We start from the raw sequence: 26,290 nt of genomic DNA, 5'->3' as shown, positions 1-26,290 counted from the left end.
CCATACTATTGCACTCCTTTGTTTAAAGTTCTCTAAAAGGCTCTCTGCAAGGGCTGTGTAGGAGGCTTTGCAGCAGGGAGGTTTGAAATTGTTTTTCTGAAAATTATTCTGTCCTTTTCAAGGTCTTGGCCAGCTGCACAGCTGTTTTCCTCCTTTTGATTTCTGCAGTACTGAATAATAGTCCCTATCTAATATTTTACATGTAAAATATATTGTTGAATAAACCCTCTTTAGCAGGGTTTACTGGGCACTGAGGCACTTTCAGGGATTCTTCTTTCACCAGCGCTATATTCAGTCCCTTAGAGACCAGCCCATTCCAGGATCAATTTTTACTATGAGTGCATTACACTCATTGCACATTCCTTATATTGCATGCAGTCCCCAGATGTCAACAGGTCTCTTTTATGGAGGAAATGGGTCCCATCTGTCTCAAAACCCAGTTTTCAGCAGTTGTCTCTTGCTCACTTGCAATGCCAAAAAGGTACTTCCAGGAATACTGACCAGCCAGCATCAGTAACAGTTGCCAGTCCCCCTGCATGAAAATTTCCTCCAGTTTTGACCAGGGCCATGGAAAGGACAACCAAACTCCCCGGCACCAGTAGCCTGCATGGGCTCTTACACTCAGCTCAGCTCATCAGAGAAAAAGCACTAGATATGGACTTACAGCCAATCTTTTCACAAAATGTTGTGAAGTACATGTTTCACCAGGTTGGCAGGTAGGAGTTTGGTCCTGTGCTCCCAACAGTTAGGAAACAAATGGAGTCAAAATCCTTGTCTACTTCAAACTGTGCCACTTCTTTTATTCATGGAGGTCACAGGCATGCTGCACAAAACTCAGCACCAATCTGATTCCTGCACACCTCCCAAGGTTATTCAGCCACCTGAGTAGCAACACTTTTCAGCCTTTTCACCCGAGAAACCTACCCATGTTCAAAAGTCTTTGCAGGATCCATCCTCAGTTATCCTGTGGTACAATGCATTTCATATGAAGACAGAGGAGCAGCCTTAAACTGTATGTGCAAAAGTGGGTACTTTTCCTTGTTCCAGACATTTGGACTATAAATCCATAGAGAACTTGAGTAAACATAACTTTCTCAGTATGTTAAAAAGTTCTGAGTGTGGAAAGAAGACATTTCTGAGAAACAGATTTTAGTCTTTGAAATAATTAGACTGAGCTGAACAGATTTTTGGCATTATTTGTAAGCTAGTCATTGTTCAGCCTTTGTACTTAGAAGAGCAATTATAACTCCTTTGGAAACATCCTTAGCTGAACTCTTAAAATAATAAAAACACTCCTCCATAAGACCACATCAACATATGGTTTTCGTAATGACAGCACAAACAAATCACCCACTCATCAGACTCATTTAGGAAGAAGACAGGAACAAACAGAACAAACAAATTTTATAAAGATTGCTTACTGGTCCTGATCAATCAAAAAAAAAAAAAAGAAAAGAAAAATCTAAATTGAATTCAGAAACTGACTATGGAGTATACAATACATTAAAAATATTCAAAGTACAAATAAGCAAAAACATAAACACCACCAAACAGTGTAAAGCAAAGATAGTTAATATGGTGTGATGTTGTATTTCAAAAATATTGAGCTGCTGAAGCCCAGCTTTATGATCCACTTGCTCATTTACTTTTTAGCTTTGGTGATACATCATGAGTAGGCAAGAAAGAGGTCAAATACATCTACAATAAGGTCATTACCAGAGCATCCTCCCTGTTTTCACTGCCTTCTTGGTAACTCCAGGGTGAGGCCCCAGCTGAACAAAAACTGGTGGCTGATGTACAACCCTGCTGTAGTTCCCTTGGCAGATGCAGCCTCACAGTGACTACCTGTGTGCTAACTATTTTGAGATTCATGGACACTGGACACCCTTCTGTCCCTTCGTCCAGCTTGGTGTAGCTCTGTGGTGCATACTGACAGGTTAGTATCACTTCAGAGAAGCAGAGTCTGAAAGTACATCTATCTAGGCCTCGGGAGCTAAACACAAGCACAGAAAATAACCTGGCAACATAAGCATCCATGCTTTCCAGAACCCTAGTCTACAGGCAGTCCTGAAGCTTCCATGTCTTTAGAAATGTGGAAGCTGAGGTAAACAGACACAGAAGGGTTGCGAGCTGTAAATCACTCCTGATCTTACCTCACATAATGAACAGAAATGCATACACATATACAGAAAGCCTACATAACTTAATAGGTTCAATTTTTCTCATCATTTTTGACCACCTTTTAGATACCAGTCAGGTTTTTCTGGAGCCTGGAAGGACTCTCCTTCTCCTTTGGATCACAATGTCTGTGTCTCTGCTTACTGTGTCTTTTTATGCATATATTGAAGACCGTGCCCAACGGCTGCTTCTTCATAACCTCTTCCCCTGCCAGATGACATACAGATCAGTCCTCCTGCATGACCTCTGTTTGTGCAGCACACATACGGCTTCCTGGGGCTCAGCACTGAGAAACAACTTGGCTGCCGACAGCGGCCAGGATAGCTTCGACACAGCTCCCTGCAAAAACTTCAGCCAAACCTTGCTGTATAAGAAAAAGAAAGCAAAGAAGCTCCACATTCAAAATGGAGTTTGCCATCTGGCAAATATTGAGAGAGAGAGCCCTCAGTATTAAATGTAACTTTAAAAATTTACATGAGCAGAGTCCTCCAAGAAGCAATCCTGCCTGCATGTAGGTCTGTTGCTTTTGCTTGTCCTCTTCCAAGGCAGTATGTGTTTTGTGACTGTAAGAATATACTAGAAAACTCTAAATGCTAATTTTGATTCCAGTTGGAAAATGGACCAAGCAAAGCTCCCACACTTCTCCTCCTCCTCTGAGTAACTTTAGATGAGACTGAATGAGAACAACACTAAAACACTGGAGCCCCTGCTGCCACGCTTTCACTGTTGCTGCAGCTTGAAGAACTGGGCAGACAGTATCAGTGCCAGGAAATATACAGCAACAAAAACTTCTATAGAGTGAGCCAGAGTGTCTTGCCCATTGTCAATGCAATGACGTAACAACAGGAAGAAAAATGAGGTTTTCTCTTCTAATCCCTACCCGTGACATTTTCAGGTTCAGACACAGGATTGCTGCCTCTACAGATGTTTAGCTCAGAATTATGTGCCAAATAGCTTCAGCAGACAACAATGTCTCTGTCCTGCCATGTGCTGAAAACTCTGCATAGTGGTGCTTGGCCTTCTTTAGGGCAGTGTAGCTCTCACTCTGCAGAAATCATTGTCGAGTCCTTGGAGAGACCATAAGTGCTGAAGATGATCAGTGGTGATGAGTCACAGTGGGTGGAATACTTGTACGGAAACAAATATTAATGAAAGTCAGAGGGAAAAGGTGAACGTTATCTGTCTTCGAATAGTTTTATCAGAGGCAATAGCTGCTTTCAATTTTTGTCAGACCGCTTTCCTATTTAATCAGAAATCAATATGTGACTATTTAAAACTTGGAAAAAAATAACAGTGCTGCTGGAAACAATGCTGTGATATAGTCTATTATTATTGAGCTTTGAAAGGTAACTAAATGGCAGTCTGATTCTCTGGGGAACTTCTCAAGACTTAGTCTTTTGTTATAAACATGTTATTTAAATTTTATTTGACATCGCTGCTGCAAAATTAGGAAAAGCCTTGGTGACAAAGTACTGTTACTCTGTGCAAGTGCAATAAGGAAAGCCTCTCTGACTTGTCAGTCTGTCTCCTCAGTTGCCAGGGGCCTTGGTCCTTGCAGGAAAATTACCCTTGAAAAACAAATCCAGTTCTCCTAATCTCAGGGGCTCTGAAGCAAGCCAGTCCTTTGGCCACAGAAATGTTATTCTGAGATCTGCATCTAGGAAGGGGATACAGCCACAGGGAACGGGGCAGCTGGCGGCAGCCCTGTATTCCGGGAGTCTCATGTTTGACTGTGTTGGCACATTTTCAGTTGTCTGGGGAAAAAATTATTTAGTTTTATTTCAGCTAAAAAGGGGAAGCAGAGAAGAAGCTATAGAAGGGCTCTTCGTGAGCTTGAGGTGAGCTGAGAGCAGCCAGGTGTTTCAGTGAATACTACCTATGACTAGCAGAGCAGCATCTGATGGAAGGTTTTTTCTTGCCAGCAGAGATGACTCACACAATTTATCCTTTCTCTTTGTATACTGTCTAGTGTTTACTCATTACAGTTCTGTGTTGTTTTTCATTTCTTGCAAGAAAATGGAAAATATTACCATATTTCCCTTCAGTTTAGCATTTTTAACCTCTTCTTGGTGTAGGGCTTCGTTAACGGAAAAGTCTGAAAGTCTTTGGGCTCTCTTCTGCTCAGATGGCTTTTCTGGAGGGTCCTCAACTTTTTCAGTGTGGACTGTTGCTAAATCTGCCCTGCCCAGTTATTATCCTGTTACTAAAAAGCTATGCAGAGGAGTTTTATTTTTCTCTGAATTGTTTGTGTGCATTTATGCTACAGAAACTCAATAGGAACATCTGTTAACTGTGGAAGTGGTATGTGTGATTGATTTATCATCATGGCTTCTCTGTAAAGTAATTCTGTACATTTCCTTTGCAAGACAGGCTGCCAGAAGGTCCTCTGTCAGTCCACATTCTCATTCTCTCTGCTGGTTTGTCTGAGTACTACTTGAGTGACAGTGGCAGGGAACTTTAGAACACCTACAAGATATTACAAAGAAATTGGATATTTGTTTCTGAAGGACCACTTAAAAATAAAATATATCACTGTACTCTTGATCGCAGAACCCTGGGTTTTGGGCTTGTTGGGTTTTTTTTAAAGAGAGAAAGGAAAAGTCATTTTGCATATGAGAAAAGCTTTTAACAAGAATATGACAAGACCTGTATCTCGTTGAGACCTATATAACATTAAAGACAAACTTCCAGTGCCCTGCAAGACTTTCTTCTCTTTTTTAAGACTCTCAGTTCCCCTCCCCGCCATTTATTTGCCTAGGTAATCACAAGAAGCCTCAAATTTACCTCAAAGCTCCAGTCTTCATTAAGCATTTTGACTGTGCAAGATTAACCTTCATGAGTCACAGCAGTCATCCCCTCCTGCAGTCTGCTCCCACTGCTTAAGTATTAGCTATCTCCCAGAGAGATCCTAAAGCGATAATGACCTCAGCTTCGCTAGGCGCGCGCTCTGCTGCAAAACCCATCTCCCCTCTCGCCACGATCGTGGCATTTACCACTTGCGCAGCATAGAGACCATCCAGACACGCCAGTGGAACTTATACAATAGCATGAGGTCATGGTCAAAGCTCCGTACTGCATTCCAAGTCTATTAACAGACCAGAAGCGAGATCAAAAGATTAATAGGTAACCAGCTTGCGTTATTAACTATGTTGGAAATAAAACAAAGAGGAAAGACCAATCTCCCCCCATAACTTTTTATTTCCTTACTTTTCCAGGCTAGGATCATGTGAATGCATCCTGCCACTGCCTGACCTGATATGAAGCAACAGTTTTGTTTAAGATGTAAAATACAGGTTCTATGGATCCAGTGCATCTTGCCTGAGTGATGTCTTTGGTTCTCAGCTGCCTAAAAACCTCTCACGGCCCACTAAACTTAAAGGTTTTGTACCTATGAGTTTAATCCTCTAGCAAGGTACAATTCAAGCACTTGTTAGTTAATCTAGACAATAGACAACCCTTTCTCCGCCCTTTCATCCTCTCCTCATACATGGATTGTGGTGGGAATTTCTAGTTGAAGCTTCATTAGGATAAACAAATTAAGATTTACAGTTGGACTTGATGATCACAAAAGAGAAAAAATGAGTCTCATCACTAAATAACTTTTTACAAAGAAAAGCAACAAAGGAAGGTTGAAAACAACCAATACAAGCAAGCCATCAAAAGTCTCTTAGGGAGATGGCACACGACAGCAGGATAAATGTTTCTTAGCACAGTAACTACAGGGAGGAGGATCTTCATGTTAACATCTTCCCAGTGCATCACAGTTCAGATTATGGCCCCTCTGACAGGAAGGCAAGAAAGAGCTGGGATAACTCCTGGCACAAGCTCTTACTCCTGCTTCAAAACCAACCTGGTGGCTTTTGCAGAAGGGTCGTAACCTCCAAAAGTTAAGAGTCTTCTGCCTTCCCACAACATCCTTTGCCCAGGATCTAGATGAACTGAAAACCCAAATCCCTTCCCATTTCTGAGAAAACATTTCTCTCCCATTTGCCAGCCTACTGAACTTTTAACAGGTGCACATCCAGTCCGGTTTTTGAAGAGGAATCATCCACTCCTTCCAATATGTTTCTTGCCAAGTTATTCAAACTGTGCATTTGCTAGGTTAAATCTGTTGAGAATATAAAGTGAAGATGGCCTGCAGTGTGTGTTGCTTTCAGTTTTTATAGTTCAGCATGCAAAATGGTTAAAAATTCCAAGTGAGTGTGTCCCCAGCTTGGTCAGCAGCACAAAGGAGCTCTTAGGATTGGTGTAATGCAGATGTTTGAAGGCTCTCTGCTTTTTGGATTTTAGGACTCCTTATTGTGGGATTTTTTTCAGTATTTGCAAGGTAAGTATACCATGTACGTTCTCTTGCAAGCCATGGTAGTGAACTTGCTTGTCACAGGTACGTGATCAGATGGTGGATGCACAGTCTAATCTTGTAGGCCTGGGCTTACAGAGCAAAGACTTCAATTTTTCCATACAGTCCTTCTGACACCACAGGGAAACTTTTTGTTTCTAAAGAGCCTTTACTTGGCCTGAATTTAAACCGTAAACCCTTCCTTTAAAAATTTGTCCCTGTGGATAGCCTGAAAAAGGCACCTATGTGCCTTCATTTGAATGTGTCTGGGGGATTTTATACATCACGATGGGGCTGGTCAAAAGCTCTCAAAGATATTCTGGATCACTGGAGATCCAGATTTGCTGTCTCTGCACAGGTTGTAAAGTCTGCAGGACACAAGAGCAATCCTGATTGCATTTTCAGTGCTGGCCTCAAGCCAGTACCACAGGAAGTATCTCACAACCCTGTGCAGCCATTAGGCATGCTCAGCAGCCCCCCAGGAGCAGCTGAGGACCTGGCTGAGCTAAACACCATAGCTGTAGTTGCCAGAGATTTACTGCATTGTACACAATTGGTACGTCATTGGGAACTGTCATGTGTTAGGAAGTGGGTGCATCCTGATCCGAGAAGAGCGATACCAGAGTCCCTCAAGCTGCCAAAAGGTCTTTCTCTGGCTCTTTCCCAAACTTCTTCCGTTTAGTTTGTCATACTGCTGTGACAGCGTGCAAAGGCAGGCAGGGCCACCTGGTGTGTTTGTGTGGTACACCTAGGTGGGATCCAAAACAAGTGCAGGGATGAGCTTGCCAAAAAAAAATGCACGTGGAATGTCTCTGTCAAGCATGGGACAAGAAATTTCAAGCACAGACTGAGACACAAAAGACGGTTTAAGACTGGCTATAGTAATCACTCTGAAAATCCTTTCTTTCTATTCTATCTCTACAGCTTTGCCTACACAATGAACAAGAGAAGTGGAAAGGTTGCAGGAGCTCCACAAGGATGCACTCAGTCAGAAGAGTAAACAGCAGTAAAAAAAATGTCTTCTGGGACCTCCCCGAGAGACAGAAATAGAGGTGAAAGCCAGCCATACAAACCAGTGTAGGGTTTGCAACTGCATCAACAGTTTTGAAACTGAAAATGGCCAACAGGTCTGTCTGTGTTAGGCAAAGCATCCTTTCTGCTCTCCTGGCCAGGAGATCATCTGCTACAGCAACCAATATTGTGCAGTCATACACTCAGGTATAAACTGAGAGATGAATCAGGAAATATCTAGATAGTGTCAACCTTTTCTAGAGTGGATGAGTTAGCTGGGTTGTCTCATGCCTAATCTTGGCATTGACAAGGAAGCCAGGAAAGCTTTTTGTTTGTTTTGTTTTGTTAGCATGCTTCTTTCCCCTGTTAATTGTATGGCTGCATAACACACCTCAAACTCTTTTTTACAAACCGTTAGTGTTCCCAAAAAAGATTGTGATTTCTTTAGCAATAAAAGTCACCAAGCTTTTTGTTATTGAGAAACAAATAACCCCTCCCCCATCCCCCAAAATATGCTTCAACATGGAAAGTCCAAAGATGTGTTTGTGTTTGTCAAAACAAATTGTAAGAGACAACTATATCTTCCATACAGAAACAGATTTATGGCAAACTTTTGTAACAAGTTCATAAGAAAACCACTGTTCTATACACTAACTTCAAATTTTATATGTTAACTTCAATCTCAGAATGGATTTAAGAAACACCTTCATGTTTTTCCTATTTTTTTGCATGTCTGCTAAGGCTGGTGTAATTAAGGGGTTAATCAGAATCTTAAATTCTTCATTCCAAGATACATCTCACTTTATAAAAATAGCTTTATGACATGGGAAAAAGTGGTGTTTTTTTTCATCCTAATTGCCTGTCTTGTGTACTGGCAGCATGACAGTCCAAATGGGAGACTGTAAACATTTTAGAATATCCCAATTTTCTTTTATTATTTATAATAAGCTTTCTTGATGTTTGCATTGCCACAGCGTTCCTTAAGCTGTGCTTACAGTGTCAGCCACCTCTGTGTAACGGCTATAAAGGTTGTATGGAGCAGCACACAATAAAAAAAAAACTAAATAAAAGCAGCAAACCACAATTGCGTGGTTTTTAGCCCACTAAAAACACCACCCAGGGCACCCGCTCTCACATGGAAGGAGGGAGTAAACTCGGGCCAGGTGACTCCAAATTTAGGTATTTTTCACATTTCACGGCTCACGATGACTTTAACCTTTGTTCTTTGAGGGGCCATGCGTTTTGTTTTCTTTTCTGGTTATTAATTTTTATGGGACACTTAATGCCCATGGCAACGAGGCACATGTTTCCAACCGTCCCTGCGGCGTGCAGCCCATTGTCCAGCCACAGCTACTGACAACCCTTGACTTCTCATCCACAACAAGAGTTATTCTGAGATTCTTTTTGAGGTCCAAACACATGCCATCAGCGAATGTCTCCCACTGCGGAGGGAAACAATTCCTAGCTGCCAGCCCTGCGGGTTGGCACCACAGTGGCTCAGCGAGCGGGCGAGCCCTCCAGGGCGGCGGGAATGAGACTCCCGTCTCGCTTGAGGCGCTGACCGCTGAGGCGCTGACCTGTCAGCCGCCGAAGCCTTCGGTCAGGGAGGGCTGCAGGCCGCCCCCCGCCCAAATGGCCGCCCGTCCCCGCGGCGAACTACAGCCCCCACAACCCTCGGCGGTGACGGGGGACACCCCCTGCCCGGGTGCCCGTGCCGTCACCCACGGCCTCGGGGAGAGTCCCCAAGCGCGGGGGCGGGGCGGCTGGCGGGGGGCGCATGCGCGCTGCCGGCCCGCGGCCGCAGAGGGGGCGGTGCAGCGGCCGGGCTGCGGGGAGCTCGGAGAGCCCCTCAGGAGGCGGAGCTCGGCGGCCCCGGGCCCGGCTCCTCTGTCAGCACCAGCCAAGATGGCGGCGCGGAGGCCCCGCACCGCCTCAGGTCAGTGGGCGCCCCGTGGGCTCAGGCTCGTCCGCAGCAACTCGTCCCGTCCCGTCCCCTTACGGGAAGGGGGAGGAGGGGAAGGCCTAGCGGCCGCCTTTCCTCTCGGAGGCAAGGGGGGGGCAGCCTGGTCCCCCTGCCGTTGCCGGCGCATGGGGGCGGGGGAGGGATGGCCTGGGCTCTGCCCCTCCCCCGTCCATCCCCCGCGGCCCGTGGCAGAGCGGCGCAGCGGCGTTGTGCCGTCCCCGGGTGAGCTGAGGCGGCAGCTGACAGCGGCGGCCCTGGCCTCCCTGGTCCTCGCCTCCCCAGGCCCACCTCCCGGCCTCCGCCATGGCGTTCCGCGGCTTAACTACCGCACCGCCTTCGAGGCGGGAGGGGAGGGAGAAGCAAGTCCTTCGGTGAAAGCTGCCTAAAAATGGAATTACGGGCAATGCCCTGACGGCAGCACGGGCAGCGGCGGCTGTGGATGCCGGCTCTGTTCGGCCGAAAGTCCTGGAGACTGTAGGACTGAACCTCTAGGGCTCCCTGAGGAAATGAGAAGCGGTTTCGCCAGCCTCTGTCGTCTCCGTGCTTTTTAATGTACAGTATATCGGTACAGCCTCATGGTGTAACGCCTTTTTGCACTAGCGCAGTTTCATGTGCGTGTGTTCAGTTGTGGGCCCCTCACTACAAGAAAGACGTTGAGGTACTGTAGCATGTCCAGAGACAGGCAATGAAGCTGATGAAGGGCCTGGAGAACAAGTCTTAGGGGAGCTGGGATTGTTCAGCCCGGGAAACAGAAGGCTGAGAGGAGACATCATCAATCTCTACAATTACGAAAGAAGGTTGTAGCGAGGTGGGATTCACTCTCTTATCTCCTGAGTTGTAGAAGTGAAAATAGTTTCAAGCTGCACCCAGAGAGGTTTAGATTGGAGATTAGGAAGAACTTTTTCACTGAGAAGGTTGTTAGACACTGGCATAGGCTGCCCACGATGGTGATGGAGTCATCATCCCTGGAGATATTTAAAAAATGCATAGATGAGGTGCTGAGGGACATGGTTTAGTGGTGGGCTTGGCCACATTTGGTTAGTGGTTGGACTCAAGGATCTTAAAGGTATTTTCCAACCAAAACGATTCCATGAAAGGTATACATAGTATTATCCTACAAGGAAGTGCTTTTTAATCAGTAGGAAATGCTCCAGCATTATTTTAATGTGTGGTGTGAGTTTTGATTTTAATAATGTTCAGAGGCAGAATTCATCTTAAACTGTCCATGACTGTTGTTATGTTCCTCTACATTTAAAGAAGCTAAACAGCTTGCTCTTGGTAGAGAAAGAACATTCAGTAACAACTTTTTAGCATTGAGGATCTTGCTACTTACCTTTCAGTACTTAGGAACACTGAAGTGATCACAGGGGGAAATAATGAAAAGCTACATGTTTATTTCTTACATTCTATGACTTTCTACCCATACTTCTAGTAAGACTCAAAATAAGCTGCTGAAATTCTTAATAAAACTTTTACATCTGCAGTCTTGCTTTATAATTCTAGGTAGTAGTTTAACTTCTTTTTCTCAGCAGAATGCCCCAGCATCCTTGCTGTACTTCTGTTTCACCTTAAATGTATTTAACCAATGTGGACTGTAACTTGTGTGCATGTCCATAGAACTACAATATGCTCTTAAAATATTTTTCTTTACAAAAAAGTAAAACCATTTCCTGTGTACATAGTATTTAGGATCTCTAATTTGAAATTGTAGAAGGCCTGTTTTGAAAAGACTGACAGAATTGCACTGCAAATACGAAACTTTATTGAAGTCCCGGCTTCATCTATTTCACCTGCTGTGGAAAAGTCTGTTCTTGGCTTATTTAGTATGTGCTAAGGTCTAGCCCTCCAAGGAAAACAACACCAGGCCAGAAGTTCTCAATCTTTCAGAGTTTTGTGCTATCCTGAAGAGGTGTGTGTGCTTTCTTTTAGGTTAAACACATTTCACATTGCTTAAGTTTATAAAAGCAATTGTACTAGGTCAGATGAAAGCCCATCATCCTGTATCTGAATGCCATCAGCTGCAGGATGAGCTAAGAAAGATTTAACAGGGAGAGCATGTAGTCATACTTTCTCAGAATGTTTGTAATGATTTTCAGCCCAGGACCTCATTAGTCATGATTGTTGTCTTTGCGTCTGACAGCCTTTGGTAGATTTTTCCTCCCCTTTTAATTTGTTTCATTATTATTTGGAGTCCACATCAGCTTTTGATATCTACAGCATCCTACAGCAAGCTGTTCCACTGGTTATCTGGGGCTTCTGGTGAGGGGGGGCGTGGGTGAAGGAGACAACTGGAAGAGTTCCTTTTTTTGTGTTGAACCACCTACCTGCTAGTTTTATCTGATGCCTCTTGGTTACTGAACTTGAACAGGTAGGAGATTCCTGTTTACTTTTTCTCTCCCAGTCATGGATTTTATAGACTATACTTTCCCTATAGACTTCTCTTCCTTACTTGGAAGATTTGGGCATGAAAACATAAAAATCCTTTGTTCTGTGAGCTGCTGGACCATAGGTAGTCTGTGTGCTGTAATTTGAACCATCGGATTAGCCCATTAATACCAAAAATGGTTCTGTTAACATTTGAGGTGCTTATAAATAGGTTGTTGATTTTACTATACAGCCCATAAAATAACCTTTTTCTTCTTTTTTTTTTTTCTTTTTTAAGAACATGAAAGTGACGATGATTCCTATGAAGTGTTGGATTTAACAGAGTATGCCCGGCGGCACCATTGGTGGAACCGCGTGTTTGGCCGCAATTCGGGACCAATTGTAGAAAAATACTCCGTCGCTACCCAGATCGTGATGGGCGGCGTGACTGGCTGGTGAGGGAGCATCTCTTTTCATAGCTGTGCTAGACCTTTTACGGTGTTAGAAGATCTCCTTTCCAAAGCAATTTAAGCAGATACGTGTTATCTTCTCTAGCGGGATTTCCTTTATCATTGATCAAGATTCATGTGTGAACAGTTTCCTAACTTGTTACTCTGACTCATTCTAGAGTGTTTCGTGGTACCGGTAAAATACCAGTTATCTAAGGGAGCTTGTACCAAGTTACTGTGAAAAGGATTTGAGGAAATGGCACAGCTCTAAAAGCACAAGGAATAAATGGAAAATTACCGCATGTAACTTTTGTTGGTATGGAAAAGCATATTTCCTTGCTAGTATAGATTTAGAAACCTAGTTATGATATTACGGCTAAGACATATTTTAAAGGTAAAAGAAATGAAAAAAAAAAAGTATGGCAGAATGTACTTTTAATTGAGCCTCATTTTATAGAGACTTTTTTTTTCCCTGTAAAGTCAGCTGGAGCCATTTTGAACAAATTTAACAGTCTGCTCTTGTGTTAACTGAAGAGTTACCACAGTCTAGTTACGCTAAAATAATTCATGGTGAAAGCTAGACAGTAAAGATGAGTACTGAAATGGGAAAATGTGGCCACGGTTCTTAGCAGCTCTGTTGAAGGATTTATTTGTCAAAAGTATTTGAACAGTATTTGTTCCAGTATTCTAAAATACCTAAGTGAAAAACAAGTAGTATGGTAGCACAGTAACTTTTCAAACAGATTTAAAATACATGATTTCGAAGATGAAACAGACTAAAAGTTAAATTTTGTTGTGTCCAGACTCAGTAGAGCCTTGAGGAGTGCAGGCTTCCTGTGTTGATTCTATGCAACTTGATCTAGGTGGACCTGCTTCTGCAGGGGGGTTGGACTAGATGATCTCTAAAGGTCCCTTCCAGCCTCTACCATTCTATGATTCTATGATTTTTTTTTTTTTTGCCTCCAAAGCCTAACAATTATTTTGAAAAGACAGATGTGTATATATAAATCCTGAAACTTTTAGGGAATAGTTCATCTGGCATCCATAAAAGCTGACTTATTGACAGATCTGGGAAGTGTGTATTTCAGTACATATATATATATATATATAATGTGTATACTGCTATGTGTGTATTCACGTACATGAATGTGAATTCACTGTTCGTATGCAGGGGGGAAAATATCCCTTCTCTGTGGGCTAGTCAGGGGAGAGGCTCAGACCCCAGCAGAGTTACCTACAGAAGTTATGGAACTATCCCCCTTGGAAACATTCAGCGCTTGCCTGAGTTAGGGCCGTGCGCAACCTGATTTAGCTTGGAGGTTGGATCAGACTTTGCAGCTGGCTCAGCTTTGAGAAGTTGGCTGAACTAAATGGCCTCCGGAGATCCCTTCCTGCCCAAACTGTGCTGTGGTATCAATATCTGTGCTGTTCTCTGTCAAATGTTAGGAGTATTTGGAGACTAGGAACAAGATAAATAATTTTCTATTTGCCTTGATCCATTAGCAATAGGCTAAGGCCACATCCCAGTAGAGGGACCCTGCTGGTTTTTAACTCTTACATTAGGGATATAACTTGTTTTTAGCTGTATAGTTGTATAGTTAATACAAATGATGTTATAATATATTTACATTCCATTTTGGAACAGTTATAACAGCACTTTTATATTACTACATTGGTATTGCCTTACAGGACAGCCATGAACTAGCAACCATGACTCATGTTATCTTATGTTAGACATTATTAAATAAGTATTGTTACTATTAAAAATTCTGATTTTAAGATTTGAAAATGTGAAATGATACGTTTGCTTTGTTAAATGAAAAAATAGCAATAGTTGTAGTCAGGAATTTTGGAGTGTGGCATTGTTCAGCAGACAACTTCATTGGACTGGGTTTTGTTTTGTTTTGTTTTGTTCTCCTAAGGTGTGCGGGATTTTTGTTCCAGAAAGTCGGAAAGCTTGCAGCAACTGCAGTAGGTGGTGGCTTTCTTCTGCTTCAAGTATGTAGCATTTCATGCTTTATAAGTTGGCAAATGTTATTTACTAAACAATAGGAAAAACAGAGCTGTTGGGTAAAATTTAATTAGGAAAGCTTCTTATCTACTTCATCTTTTTAGCCTTATCAGTCAAAAAAACTTACATTTCAGCTGGCATACAGTGTACAAAAAGATTTCTAAAAATTGTTGGTGAATCAGAATCTACTTTATCCTGTAAAATAGTTTGTAGTAAGCCAAAAGAAACCTCTGTGCAGAAACTTGAGATGCTGTACCCAATTCAATATTGCCAGATTAGAGGAACTTCCTGTAAATGTATGGTGTGGGCGATCAAGGGATTTAAGCTCTGTGTATTTTAAATAGGTTTGACAATTTTATCAGTACTTCAAAATAAGTAGGCTTCTTTGGTAGTTGCTTGGAAGGCTTCCTCTGGTCCCATTCTGAAGCAATCTTTTTCTCTTTTCTCCCCATGCTCTATTTACTGGTTTTGTCTGTTGAACCTCTGAAGCTTTGCAGAGTTCCGATATCTTCATTGGATTCCTCTGTCCAATTGGATTTCAAGTCCAATAGTTTTTAGTGATGTTATCTGGCATGATCATCTGCATTTCCCATGAGATATTGTGGTTAGGGGAAGACATATTTCCAAAAAGCCTTTAAATTAGATGAGAGAACTTCTAAGTGAAGGAGAATTTCACAAATCCTTCTGTAAGGTGCCAAGTAATTCCTGATTTTTTTACTGGCATTTTTCATGTCATACTACCTTTGAGCTTGTCATTTTTTTCCTCAAATCATTTTAGAGCAAGTAGTCTGATGTGCACTTAGATTCAATAATAGACAATTTTTGAGGCAGGATGTTAAATTTGTTGTTGTTTTTATTCTTTCCAACATCACTCTGGAGGTATTCCTTTGATTGTAATGGCTGTTGCGGTCAACTGTTGATTAGAAAGGCTTGGGTAGTACCTCTGATTGCTGCTGTGTAATGCATCAAAACATCACAGCTGTGTGAAGTAGTATCGTTTCCATCATGATCGTGTTCTCTACTGTTTTGAGGTTTGTTCTGGGTTGTCTTTTAAACCCCATGCAAAACATGTAACTGAACTGCAGCACTCTACGTGAGAACGTATACTCTTGGAATTATTTGGTTTAAGTTGTTTTCAACAAATAGAAAGTGTATTTCAGTTTGAATTATTCAAAAGCAAGCATCATCAACAACGTCAAAAGTCAAAGAGAAATAATTTTGATAGGACATTTTATAGTATTATAATTCATTCTACTTCACTACTGGGCATTGATGACCTTTGTAAATTTCTTGGAAGTTACTGGTTATTGGGCTTATACCGAAACACAGGGTTGAATTTTACAAGGATGTTGAATCTGACATGGTTTAGAATCATCCAGATGTAAAATTCTGAAAAAATGTGTTACACCGGTAAGCTAATTAATTTGATGTAGTACTCTGGACTTAGCCTATAAACGTGTGTTTCTGGATCATAAGGGAAGAATTAAATCTTTACATACGTATATAAATGCACACATTTCATCTAGGTGACCTAGATCCGAATCTCCCTTCCTGTGTTGAATGCCGTTGGTCTTAATTCTTTTCATGACAATTCCTACCTAAATGTGGCTGAAGAGCATGCAGAACAGAGGCCTGGCATCCAAGGGTAGCAGGCAGGATGTTGCCTGCAGGTGCCTTCGTTAGTACTTCTGCTACAGGAAGCTGAAAAGTTAAAATGAAGACCTGCGGACAAAGGAAAATAGAAATTGCTTAAAACACATTACTTGTGCAATATTTTGGCTTGTTGAGCTGTGAAATTTGGGGAGCTTTCCTGTACATGAAATAGATTTACCATGTGTTTGAGTGTCTGATTTCTTAATTGATCTCATTTACAGTGTATCTGAAAGAGAATATTATCCAAGAGGAAAATGAGTTGCATATTTTGATTGAGTTGTCTATATCTTTAATTAAGATCAGATTCTCTTGGAAAGGAATGAAGTAAATGCCTTGGTCTTTCATTTTAATTCAAAACGTTTTGCATTTTTAAAGCTGAGTCATAAATTCTGTAGTGTAATTACATTTCTGTAGTCTTTAATTTTTTCATTTAAAGATCACACATCGTGATTTTAATTTCCCTATGAATACATGTTCAGTGCTTCCCTTGAGTGGGCAGAGGAGCATTTCAGCACATGACTAGAAACTTCCTTTTTATCTGTACATTTCTCTGAAGCTGCAGATTTCATTTCAACTTGCTGATTGCAATATTGATGTTATAATTACCTACTAAAACAAGAAGATCTACAGAAGGCAAGATTCTTGGCTAAAGCCCATTCAGTGCAACATTTCAGTCCTGAAATTAAAAAAAATGCATCTTTGCTTCAGCACCTGATGACTTCATCTCAAGAAACCTACTAGGAAGCTGAAAGCAATACATTATTGGAGTGTCAGTTTGTACAAGAAGCAAAAAAAAAAAAAATTCAGGTTTTTCTAAGTGTTGTAGAAATTTTTCACTCTTAGTACAGATTAAGTGAAGTGAGGAAGAGAATAAAAATGACATTAAGGAATATGCATAGTTTTTCAACATTGAAATCTGTTATCACACCTTTGTGCTGGATAGTTCAACAACTTAATTTGATCAATTAACTCTCCTTTTTTATTGAAGTACATGCAATTCTTCAAATAAACTGTTGTAAGACTAATACCCATGCACTATATTAAGGAAAACAGAATTCATTTCTCATAACAAGCAAGGCATTTTCCTTCTATAACTTTTAATTTGTACAGCAGAGCTTAGTGAAATCCTGAAGAGCAGGGAAATATGAACGCATGTGGCTCATAATGAGTTAGTTAAAACCAATTGTTCTTAATGAGTGCCTGTTCTCTTGGTGATTATAAACTACTGTATCCTTACTAATGGTTTTGTTGGATTTTTACTGTGCAGTCAACATACAAATTGCAGCTTTTCCCATCATGTGTTGACTATTATTTAATAAAAAGATCGTATTTTTCTTCAGTTATTTATGCTTTTGCTAATATATTTTTCCTCATCCTATTAATATGCCACTGATGAGTGCAGTTCTTCATGAAATTATTTTCTAACTTAAGTGAATCCTTAAAGACAACACAAGAAGCAAAATAAACTTTTTGGCTGTATCTTGTATGGGGGCTTGTTGATACCATGCCATGATGATGTTGTGGCATCTCAGTAAAGTGGGGAGGGGACAACATGCTTCTGGAGGTGGGGACTTAACACAACTCTTTCCTATTTGCTTTTGTGTTGAATATCGCACTTGGCAGTTGATATGTGCAGACTTTGAGGGAACATTCGGTAGAATAGCCAAAGCAAACAGTAGTTGGAAGTTAGCCTTTTAAAGAAATACCATAGTTCTGGTGGATTTTGACATGAAATAGAGTGGCATCATTTCTCATTGTTGTAAGTTAGTTTCACTGGTTACAGTGGAGCTGTGTCAGCAGATGATGGCCAAAGGCCTCTGCAGTTTAACTCTTAGCAGAAAAAAATGTCTTATTTCTTCATCCCTGCTTGTCTCTGTATACTGAGATCAGAGACTCGTCAGATATGTTCTGGAAGTTGGTTAGCTTGCACCAGGACGATTGGACTAGATGATCTTTAGAGGTCTCTTCCAACCCCTACCATTCTATGACTCTGTGATTCTGTGTGATGAGGGTTGCTGCCTATCAAAATACCAGAAAGTATATGAAAGTCTGTGTGCTGCATGAGCGGCTGAGCACAGGGAGCTCACATGTACTTTCTAGGCTTGGTTGGGCTTTTCTAGTATGAGAGATTTTCTCTTTGAAGACATTCAAACTCTCTTATCTTGCCGTATAAATTTTCTGCTCATTACTCATAATAATGTTTCACAAAAACAAGATACTTGTACGCCTCTCTGGTATCATCACCTAAAATGAAGTCTTCCCTTTTCAATTCTCAGTTTTCTTTGATACATGTAGAGAAAGATGTACATGTTTTTAATATTAATATTCTATTTAGTACATATTCTGCATTGATGCGGTATTTTTCAATTTCCTTTTTGGAAAAAAAATCATTTTTTCAACAGTTCTGGAAGATCTTGAATTAAAGTAAATTTTACATATAGGATATATGAGATACTTATATGTATGTAATGTGTATTATTCCATTATCATACATAGATTTATAGGTACATACAGAAATCTACACCCCTACCCACATGTGTCTCTCTAAGAATATCTATATATATGACTTCTTAATATTTAAGTATGGAACTGATAATGGAATATTATTATTTTAGTTTGCTATTGTAGGGACTGAGTTCAAAAATACTGTTCAACATCAAGAACTTGTGTTTATGTAAATTTACTATTGTCAGCAATAGTTTTTTTCATGATGTATTAGCATCTAAAAATGGAAGTCTCTCACCAACATTGCTGCTCTTACATACAAAGTTAAGTAATTAATACGATTGCAGCCACAGTAGGAATGACATGGGCTCTGACTACCATGTCAGTGAAGTCCAGGGTTTTATTCTTCTCAGTTATAAATTTTATATTCAAAGCTGTGACCTCTGTTGCTTATTTCACAGTTGTGTCCAAACACTCAAAACCATAAGCTATGATCTTGGCCACTAACTTCAGGGATGAAAAGGAGTGTGATTTTCTCTTTTTTTTTGGGTTTTTTGTTTTTACTGTGTAAACTAGTGTTTTTATTCAAATGTGTAACTACTGAAGAGCTAAACAGAACTTAATTGAAAAAGTTCTGCCTTATCCTTTTTTTTTTGTATGGGTAACTGAGCTGATTGAGCTAGTCTTAATGAAATATTTCTTCTAAAATGGATTTACAGGCAAGCAAATATATTAGCATTTCTTACCTTGTGTTGGACTGAGTCAATCAGGCCATATTTAGTTTTCAGTTTTACGAGTTAGAAAGCACCAGTTCAATGCTTGGGCCTTCTAGAAATTCTTGTGAAACGTTCAATCCATGAAATAAAAACCATGTTATTATTTTTTTTTTTCCCTGTTGTTTCATCCAGTGACTGGGTGTGCAAGCGGTGCAACTTTACATGTGGTTTCATGTTTTCATACTGTATGGACAGTCATTAATTAGCTATCCCTGCCTCACACTAGTGCCTGAGGGGATAAATACAGCAGACATGCAAGGTCATTCAATTTCTTGAGAGGTGAAGTAAAGGGGAGTATAACAATAAGTTCATTTTGCGTTTGTCCAGCAAATTGGGTTTTTTAATCTTGTGCAAAAATGGAAACTGAAAGGGTTTTTTCTTACGTAGGTGATCTTTTAGGAGCCTTGTTTTAAATTCAGACAAAATTCTATCTGACACTAGCTTCATTTTAGTTTTTTTCAGGATTGTGATATTCTAATTTGTGGTGAAATATGTTGCTTAATTATTATGGCTGTTGTAAAACAAGCTAGATGGTCTAATTTTAGTTACTTGGTAGAAAGAACTACATGGAAGTCAAAATTCAGTGCCTGTAAGCGATGTGAAACAATTCTTCCTATACCAAACCTAATAAACTGTGTATTTAAGTAGCTGTTCTACAAAAGTTCCTTATCTGTGACTTTTATTTACTGATTGCACTATTTGCATAAAACACTGGTACATAAGTTAGAGAGTAATGTAGGGGAAAGGAACCTGGGGGTCCTGGTAAACAGCAGGATGAGCATGAGCCAGCAATATGCTCTCATGGCCAAGAGGGCCAGTGGCATCCTGGGGTGTATTAGAAGGGCTATGGGCAGTAGGTTGAGAGAGGTTCTCCTCACCCTTTATTCTGCCCTCATGAGACCACATCTGGAATATTGTGTCCAGTTCTGGGCTGCTCAGCTCAAGAAGGACAGGGAGCTGCTGGAGAGAGTTTAGCACAGGGCCATCAAGATGGTGAAGGGAGTGGAGCAGGTCCCCTGTGATGAAAGGCTGAGGCAGCTGGGGCTCTTTAGCTTGGAGAAGAGGAGAACAAGGGGTGATCTCTTTATTCTTTACAAATATGTAAAGAGTGGGTGTCAGGAGGATGGAGCCAGGCTGTTTTCAGTGATGTCCAATGATAGGAAAAGGGGCAGTGGGTACAAGTTGGAACATAGAGATTCCAAAGAAACACAAGGAAGAATTCACTGTGAGGGTGAGGGAGCACTGGAATGGGCTGCCCAGATGGGTTGTTGAGTCTCCTTCTCTGAGGACATTCAAAACCCACCTGAATGAGTTCCTGTGTGACCCACTCTAAGTGGTCCTGCTCTGGCAGGGGGATTGGACTAGATGACCTTGCAAAGTTCCTTCCAACCCTTAAGATTCTGTGATTCTGCGATAAGTTACATGACTGCTAAATATGACCTTAAGAAGCACCTGAGAAATCTCACTTTACAGAAAGAATTTTTTGTGTAACAGTCATTTACCTGTAAAGTTAGTGGACGATATCTGTTTGTCTTAGCAGTTAAAATCAACAGTAATCCTTAGTTTTTATTTTTCTCCCTCCCTTCTGTTTTTTCCAACTAATGAGTTGCTTAACTGTTCTCTAGAGCATGCAGTAATTACCTGATTTAATTTTTTTTTAAGCTAAGATCCGATAAACATTTCAATACGTATTTATTTTGTGAATTGTAGGGAAATTGGTTGATCTGTCAGTGTTGGTCAGGTTACACAACATCTTAATTTTTTTCCAGGATCAAATCTGAGCAAGAGAAATAAGAGAAAGGGTTGGGATAGTTGTTAAAAGTGCTAAAAGTCTTATGGATGTTGTTTAAGCGTTTGAAGAGTTTGAGTGCAAATTAGTATGAACAGTCCTCCAAAACTTCCCCCTTTTACAGATGTTACAGAACTTTTGCTGTACACAGACCGTATTATTTTTCTACTTACTCGCTTTGCTTTGTAGAAAGTATGAGAATTTTCTTGTATCAAAACTCTTTTTTTGTCAGGCAGCTTAAATGATGTAAGATCAAATAATAGTTTTCAGTGTTTCTAAGGATGATTCTGGTTAGCCCCAGATACCCTGTCACAAATCAGATTTCCACAATTCTGAAAGAAGACGAAATGAAACAGTTTTTTCATTGTTGTCCTATGAATGTGCTTTTCTCTTTCCTTTTCTTACAAGTAAAGTTACAGTAAATGCTGAAGGAAAGCCATGCTTATTTAAAGCTTTTATAACTGAAGAGTAGAGAACTGGTAAAATTAACAAGAGTCTACTGAACTTTGCCATTGCTTGTTCTAATATGAACTGCTGTTGCTGTGGAAAACATTAGTATTTGAAGCAGAGTACCTGCTGTAATTGGAACAATGTATTTTCCTGTATCTGTAATTTTTTAAAAAAAAGAAAGAGAATTTAAACCCCTCTCTCTGTAGGCACTAAGATACCGTATTTTGACGCATGAAATTTTAACTACCATTATACTAAATACCCTTTATTTCCCTAGATTGCTAGTCATAGTGGATATGTACAAGTTGATTGGAAGAGAGTTGAAAAAGATGTCAACAAAGCAAAAAAACAGTTAAAAAAGCGTGCAAATAAGGCAGCACCCGAAATCAATACTCTAATTGAAGAGGTAAGTCTAAGGTGATAAACTGATTTCTGCCAGTCGTTTTTTCTTACCTTCCTCTGCAGGTGGTGATTACTTGAAAATGCAAGTCCAAAACTGGAAAGCATCAGAATCAGAGATGGTCTGGCTGTACATTTCATTAAAAGTTATCAGATTGTACTCTTTCCTTTAGCTCTGTATTTTGTTGAGTCATAAAGATGACACACAAACTTCAAAGTGAATGCACTTTTACAGCTGGTACAGCTTAAGAACTGCTATTGACTTTGCAGGTTCTGGGATAGTGAGAAAGCCAGAAAGATCATGACAAAAAAGGTTGAGAGTGCTGCAGTTAAAACATGGTGGCCACAAAAACAAAAGCCAGAGCTTCGTAGACTGCTGGTAACAAAATTATGTGGTTAGAAAAGACCGACCTTTCTGGAGAAAAAGACATGACCTATTTGTTGTTAAAGTTGTGGGGTTTATATCATTTTTATACAGCTGAAAGAATATCTGTCTTTAGAATCTGTCAGGTAAATACTATGTTGGAAAGAGGTAGAAAGATGCAGCCTGTGGTGTGCTGATCAGTGTCACTGGGGCTATTTCTATCATTTGAAGACATTTTATTCAATTGGGATTTTTTTGTTTGGTTGCTGTTTTGGGTTTTTTTAAGATAAAGTCTGTTTAGCCTGTTTTAACATGTTTTCACATTTCATACAGATGTAAGTTTCTTTCTCAATAAGTATGAATCCTGACTTGGAATATGCTGCAGACAATGTAACAGCAGCCACACTAGCGCTCTGTAATTGAGACCTTTGAGAATTCAGATTTAACTTGTATGGAGTTGCACATAGGGTGATAAAAAAATATATTAAATTTCAATGTGATGTGAAGTGGAAGTTCATGAGAGATGGTTTCCCAGCCTCTTCTGCACCCCAAGTAGCTTAACCTGTCCCCTCTCCACTGCCCCGCAGAAGTAGGTGGGACAGGATGGGGTTGTTTAGTTTGGTTCATTGTTGGTTTTCTCAGATTATATTATTTTCATCTAATTGCACTAATAGCCAGTCTGAAGTGTTTGAAGTAGAGGATTTATGAAATGGCATGTGTTTGATATAAAATGTTATACATGATGAAATAGCGTACACAGGCGTCGTCATACGTAAGTGGTTTCTGTAGGATTAAGTTGTTAGGGAAGTGGCTTATAACGAACGAAGTATATTTCTTTTCCAATGATCCAGTCTTCCAAAAATCGTTTGTGTGGATTTTTTTAAAGACTTTTTTTTCATGTGATTAAAATTGAAGTCATGGTGGAGTTTGTGGAACATCTGTCTTGTTTTAATCAAAACAAGAGTGGTTTCGGCATGAAATTGCTATGACGATTCCTCTGTATTTTGACTTTTTAAATGATAACTGTATTTTAAATGTGTTGTTAAAGACAGCCAAGAGTCAATTTTCACTTCATCAGTGCCAGCAGTTGCCACCCAGCTTCATATGTTTTTGAACATGTTTCTTCCCCCTGCACCCCTCTTCATAATTTTAGTATTCTCATTTCCAGGCAGTTGTGATAAGTGTTAAACGCTACAGTCACACACATTTGACTCGGTACTTTACAAATATTGTTTTTCTTTTCAGTCAACAGAGTTTATCAAACAGAACATCGTGGTGTCCAGTGGATTTGTTGGAGGCTTTTTGTTAGGCCTGGCATCGTAAGGACCTGATTCCTGTCTTCCCAATGACATTTGCGTCGGTGAACAACAGTTGTGGTGACGCGCTGTCTCCAAGCAGTGTGGGTCACTGGGCCTTCCAGAGCCGGACGAGTGGACTAGCTAGGCAACGTGGAAGCTTTTACATTTCAGGCTTTTGCCTCTTGAAGCTTGGCAAAACTAGGATTTGCTGAAAAACTGTGCAATGTGCTCATTATAGCATTTCTGGGCAAAACTGGTTCATCTTCATCATGACTCTTTTTTATCTATGGCCTTTCAAGATCTAGCATTTTTTTAAATGTTGTTCTTGGAATATAGAGATGTAACCATACTGTAAGAAAGAGAGCTCCATTTCTATGTTTTCAGTTGAATATTGTTTATTTTAAAAATATTTTTCTTCATGCTGTAGTAGGTGGTATCAATGACTACATAATGTATATGATATTGTAGTTTCAGCCTCATGGCTGTCCATGTTCTTTAGAAGTCACTGCAATAATCTATCAACCTGTAATACCTTTTTACAGAGTATTAAATAACAGAATCATGAGCTTATTAAAGGTGAGAATTAACATTGGCTCTGGCCTTTGTGTACACAGAAAATAAGAAGATCTCGGGTTTACAGCCTGCAGGCATCTGGTACAAATATTTGCAGAGATACTTGTGATACTCTTTTTTTTTTTGTGCTAAGAAAGTGGATACACATGTGGTTTTTCCCAGGTGTGTAGACACGTGGGGACTCCTTGCTGAAACTGCAGTATGCAGGTACTCGTTGCCAGCGCAGACTCCTCAGCGATCTGATGGTGAATTGTTTTACGCTCAGTAAGCCACATCAGTCGTGTCAGACTTCAGTGGCTGGTGGGATGAAGAGATGGATGGGGCGTCTCTCCAAGCATGGTGCAATTGTTGGTGGTTCTTTGGGTCTGATGAGATGTCATTTGGCCGTGTCTTAGCAAAATGAGGGCTCCTCTTACAGTCCGTCAGCTGCAAATGATACTTGCTTTGATACTCACCTCTGTGGCCGTGATGTTCTCCACAACTCAGAACTTTTTTGGCTTTTTTTCAGTTGTCACTAGATTGTCACTAGAAAATGTCACTAGACATTTTCACTGTCTTGAGTGTCAGCTATGGAAGCACGAGGGTACAGATTGGTTTCAGTTAGGTTATTAGAAGAGTGTCTATTTCTTCTGAAGCCTGGGAGAGCAAATGGGATTTAATCTTTGCTGCCTCTGCCTTTGGCAGATCAAAGCAGGAAGCGAATTCTTGAGGAGATCGGAGGCATGAGCTGGAAGGGCTAGAAAATCTTTTCTCAAGTAGGTTTTAAGGTGGCCTTGGTGATGTGTTACTAGGTTACTCTGAAGAGGTTGAGAATCCAAACAAATGTTTAATGCATTTTTCTGCATTTTAAGCTTGCGAACCTCTTAGAAGTTTCTTCCCAAGAAGGACCATTTACTCTGCCCCAATTTCTGTTTTTCCCTGTACCATGGTGCCAGTTAATGTGAAATGGACTCTGTCCCACACGAGTTCCCTTGGTTTCAGCTGTCTGAACAACTGTAGAGATTCTTCAGAATCTGATGGATGGATGGATGTGAACTTGGGCTGAACATCCATCAGTTGGGCTGTACGTGCAAGGTGTTTGATGTAGTAACTCGGTATCTAGATTGGCTCATTGGTGGACTTCAGAGGTCTGCAGTGCATGTTGACTTCATCTCTACATGCTTCTGGCCAAAGTAAGCAAGTTGAGAAGCACGTCATGCAGACCTGTGAGGTTAAAGGGTTTTGTTAAGCTAAAGCCTGTTTAATAAAAAATAACACCGCTGCCTCCCAAACCAAAGCTCCAAAACCAAGGACCTTAAATAGCCACAAGCAAAGTGTTAGCATCCTAAATATTTAGTTTCAAGGTGAGTACCTAAAGCTATGTAAACGCAGTTGTTGCAGTTCTTTGGAAGTAGGAAGCCTGATGAGGAACGTGCATACTGGGCCATCTGGGATTTGAAGAAAAATTTAAGGTGAAAATGTTAAAATATGAAAGTTTCTTTGCCTTAGTGTTCAGCCCAAAGGATACTTGGAAGATAACCACTGAGCTCTTTCCTGCTGATGAAGCTGATGGATTTTTGGCACGTCAAAAGAGTTGCTGAGGCCAATGGACATGAGTTCCCCACCCTGATGGGAATGAGTTTGGCCATTCCGAAGGGCTTTAGGAATGGAGTGACCACCTCAGTGACAAGAGCCCAACTTGCATTTTTTAAAAAGTCTCTCTGTGAAAGGATTTCAAGGGAGTGTCTTTTAGCGTGCTTGCTAACAAGGCTGTTTGTGTGACCAAAGAATGTACTTCACAGTTAAAAGCAGAATTAAAAAAAACAACCACAAAAATACCCAACAGCTACAGTAGTATGCAGGATTGATTTCTGCAGAGGAAAGTTCTGCTTATTCTGTTGACATTATTGGAGATTCTTGGTAAGGCAATGAATAAAGAACTGGACGAATTAAGTCTTGAGGTTTTTATTACGATTTTATTTTTTAAGCCTTTGGAATGAAAAGTGTAACATTGTGGTGGATGTAAAACTGTCTGAGAGACCAAAAATGAAGGAGAAATGACATCAAGGCGAAGGTGAACTGTGGTGGTATCTGGATTGGCTTTAGCGTAATGCAGTTGTGACCCAAGGAGAGGAATAGCTGCTGGCAGAGCCGTGCTGGCACAGTTCTCTGACGTGGCTCCTTAGGGTAGTGAGGTAGAGGGGGTGCTGCCAGGAACTGCTGCTGGAGCTACCACAGCAGATGAGGAG

The 26,290-nt window shown here is 40.6% G+C and overlaps 1 protein-coding gene across 2 annotated transcripts in view; it reads left to right on the top strand.

Moving 5' to 3' along the window:
- FUNDC1 (FUN14 domain containing 1) overlaps positions 1-25,994 on the top strand; it is a 51,634-nt gene extending 25,640 nt beyond the window's left edge. The window contains exons 1-5 of one of the 2 annotated variants that reach the window (XM_062000335.1): positions 9,329-9,464; positions 12,154-12,310; positions 14,227-14,302; positions 21,706-21,834; positions 23,437-25,994. In XM_062000335.1, the coding sequence (XP_061856319.1) occupies positions 9,434-9,464; positions 12,154-12,310; positions 14,227-14,302; positions 21,706-21,834; positions 23,437-23,514 (471 nt within the window). In that variant the 5' untranslated portion in view covers positions 9,329-9,433 and the 3' untranslated portion in view covers positions 23,515-25,994. Of the gene's footprint in view, positions 1-9,328; positions 9,465-12,153; positions 12,311-14,226; positions 14,303-21,705; positions 21,835-23,436 lie in introns of those variants that run through there. The other variant, XM_062000325.1, reaches the window with a different exon arrangement.
- Positions 25,995-26,290: the final 296 nt, after the last annotated feature.

Source organism: Colius striatus, chromosome 1 (genome assembly GCF_028858725.1).
Source record: "Colius striatus isolate bColStr4 chromosome 1, bColStr4.1.hap1, whole genome shotgun sequence".
Lineage (NCBI taxonomy): Eukaryota > Metazoa > Chordata > Aves > Coliiformes > Coliidae > Colius > Colius striatus.
This window is presented reverse-complemented; position numbering and strand designations above follow the sequence as displayed.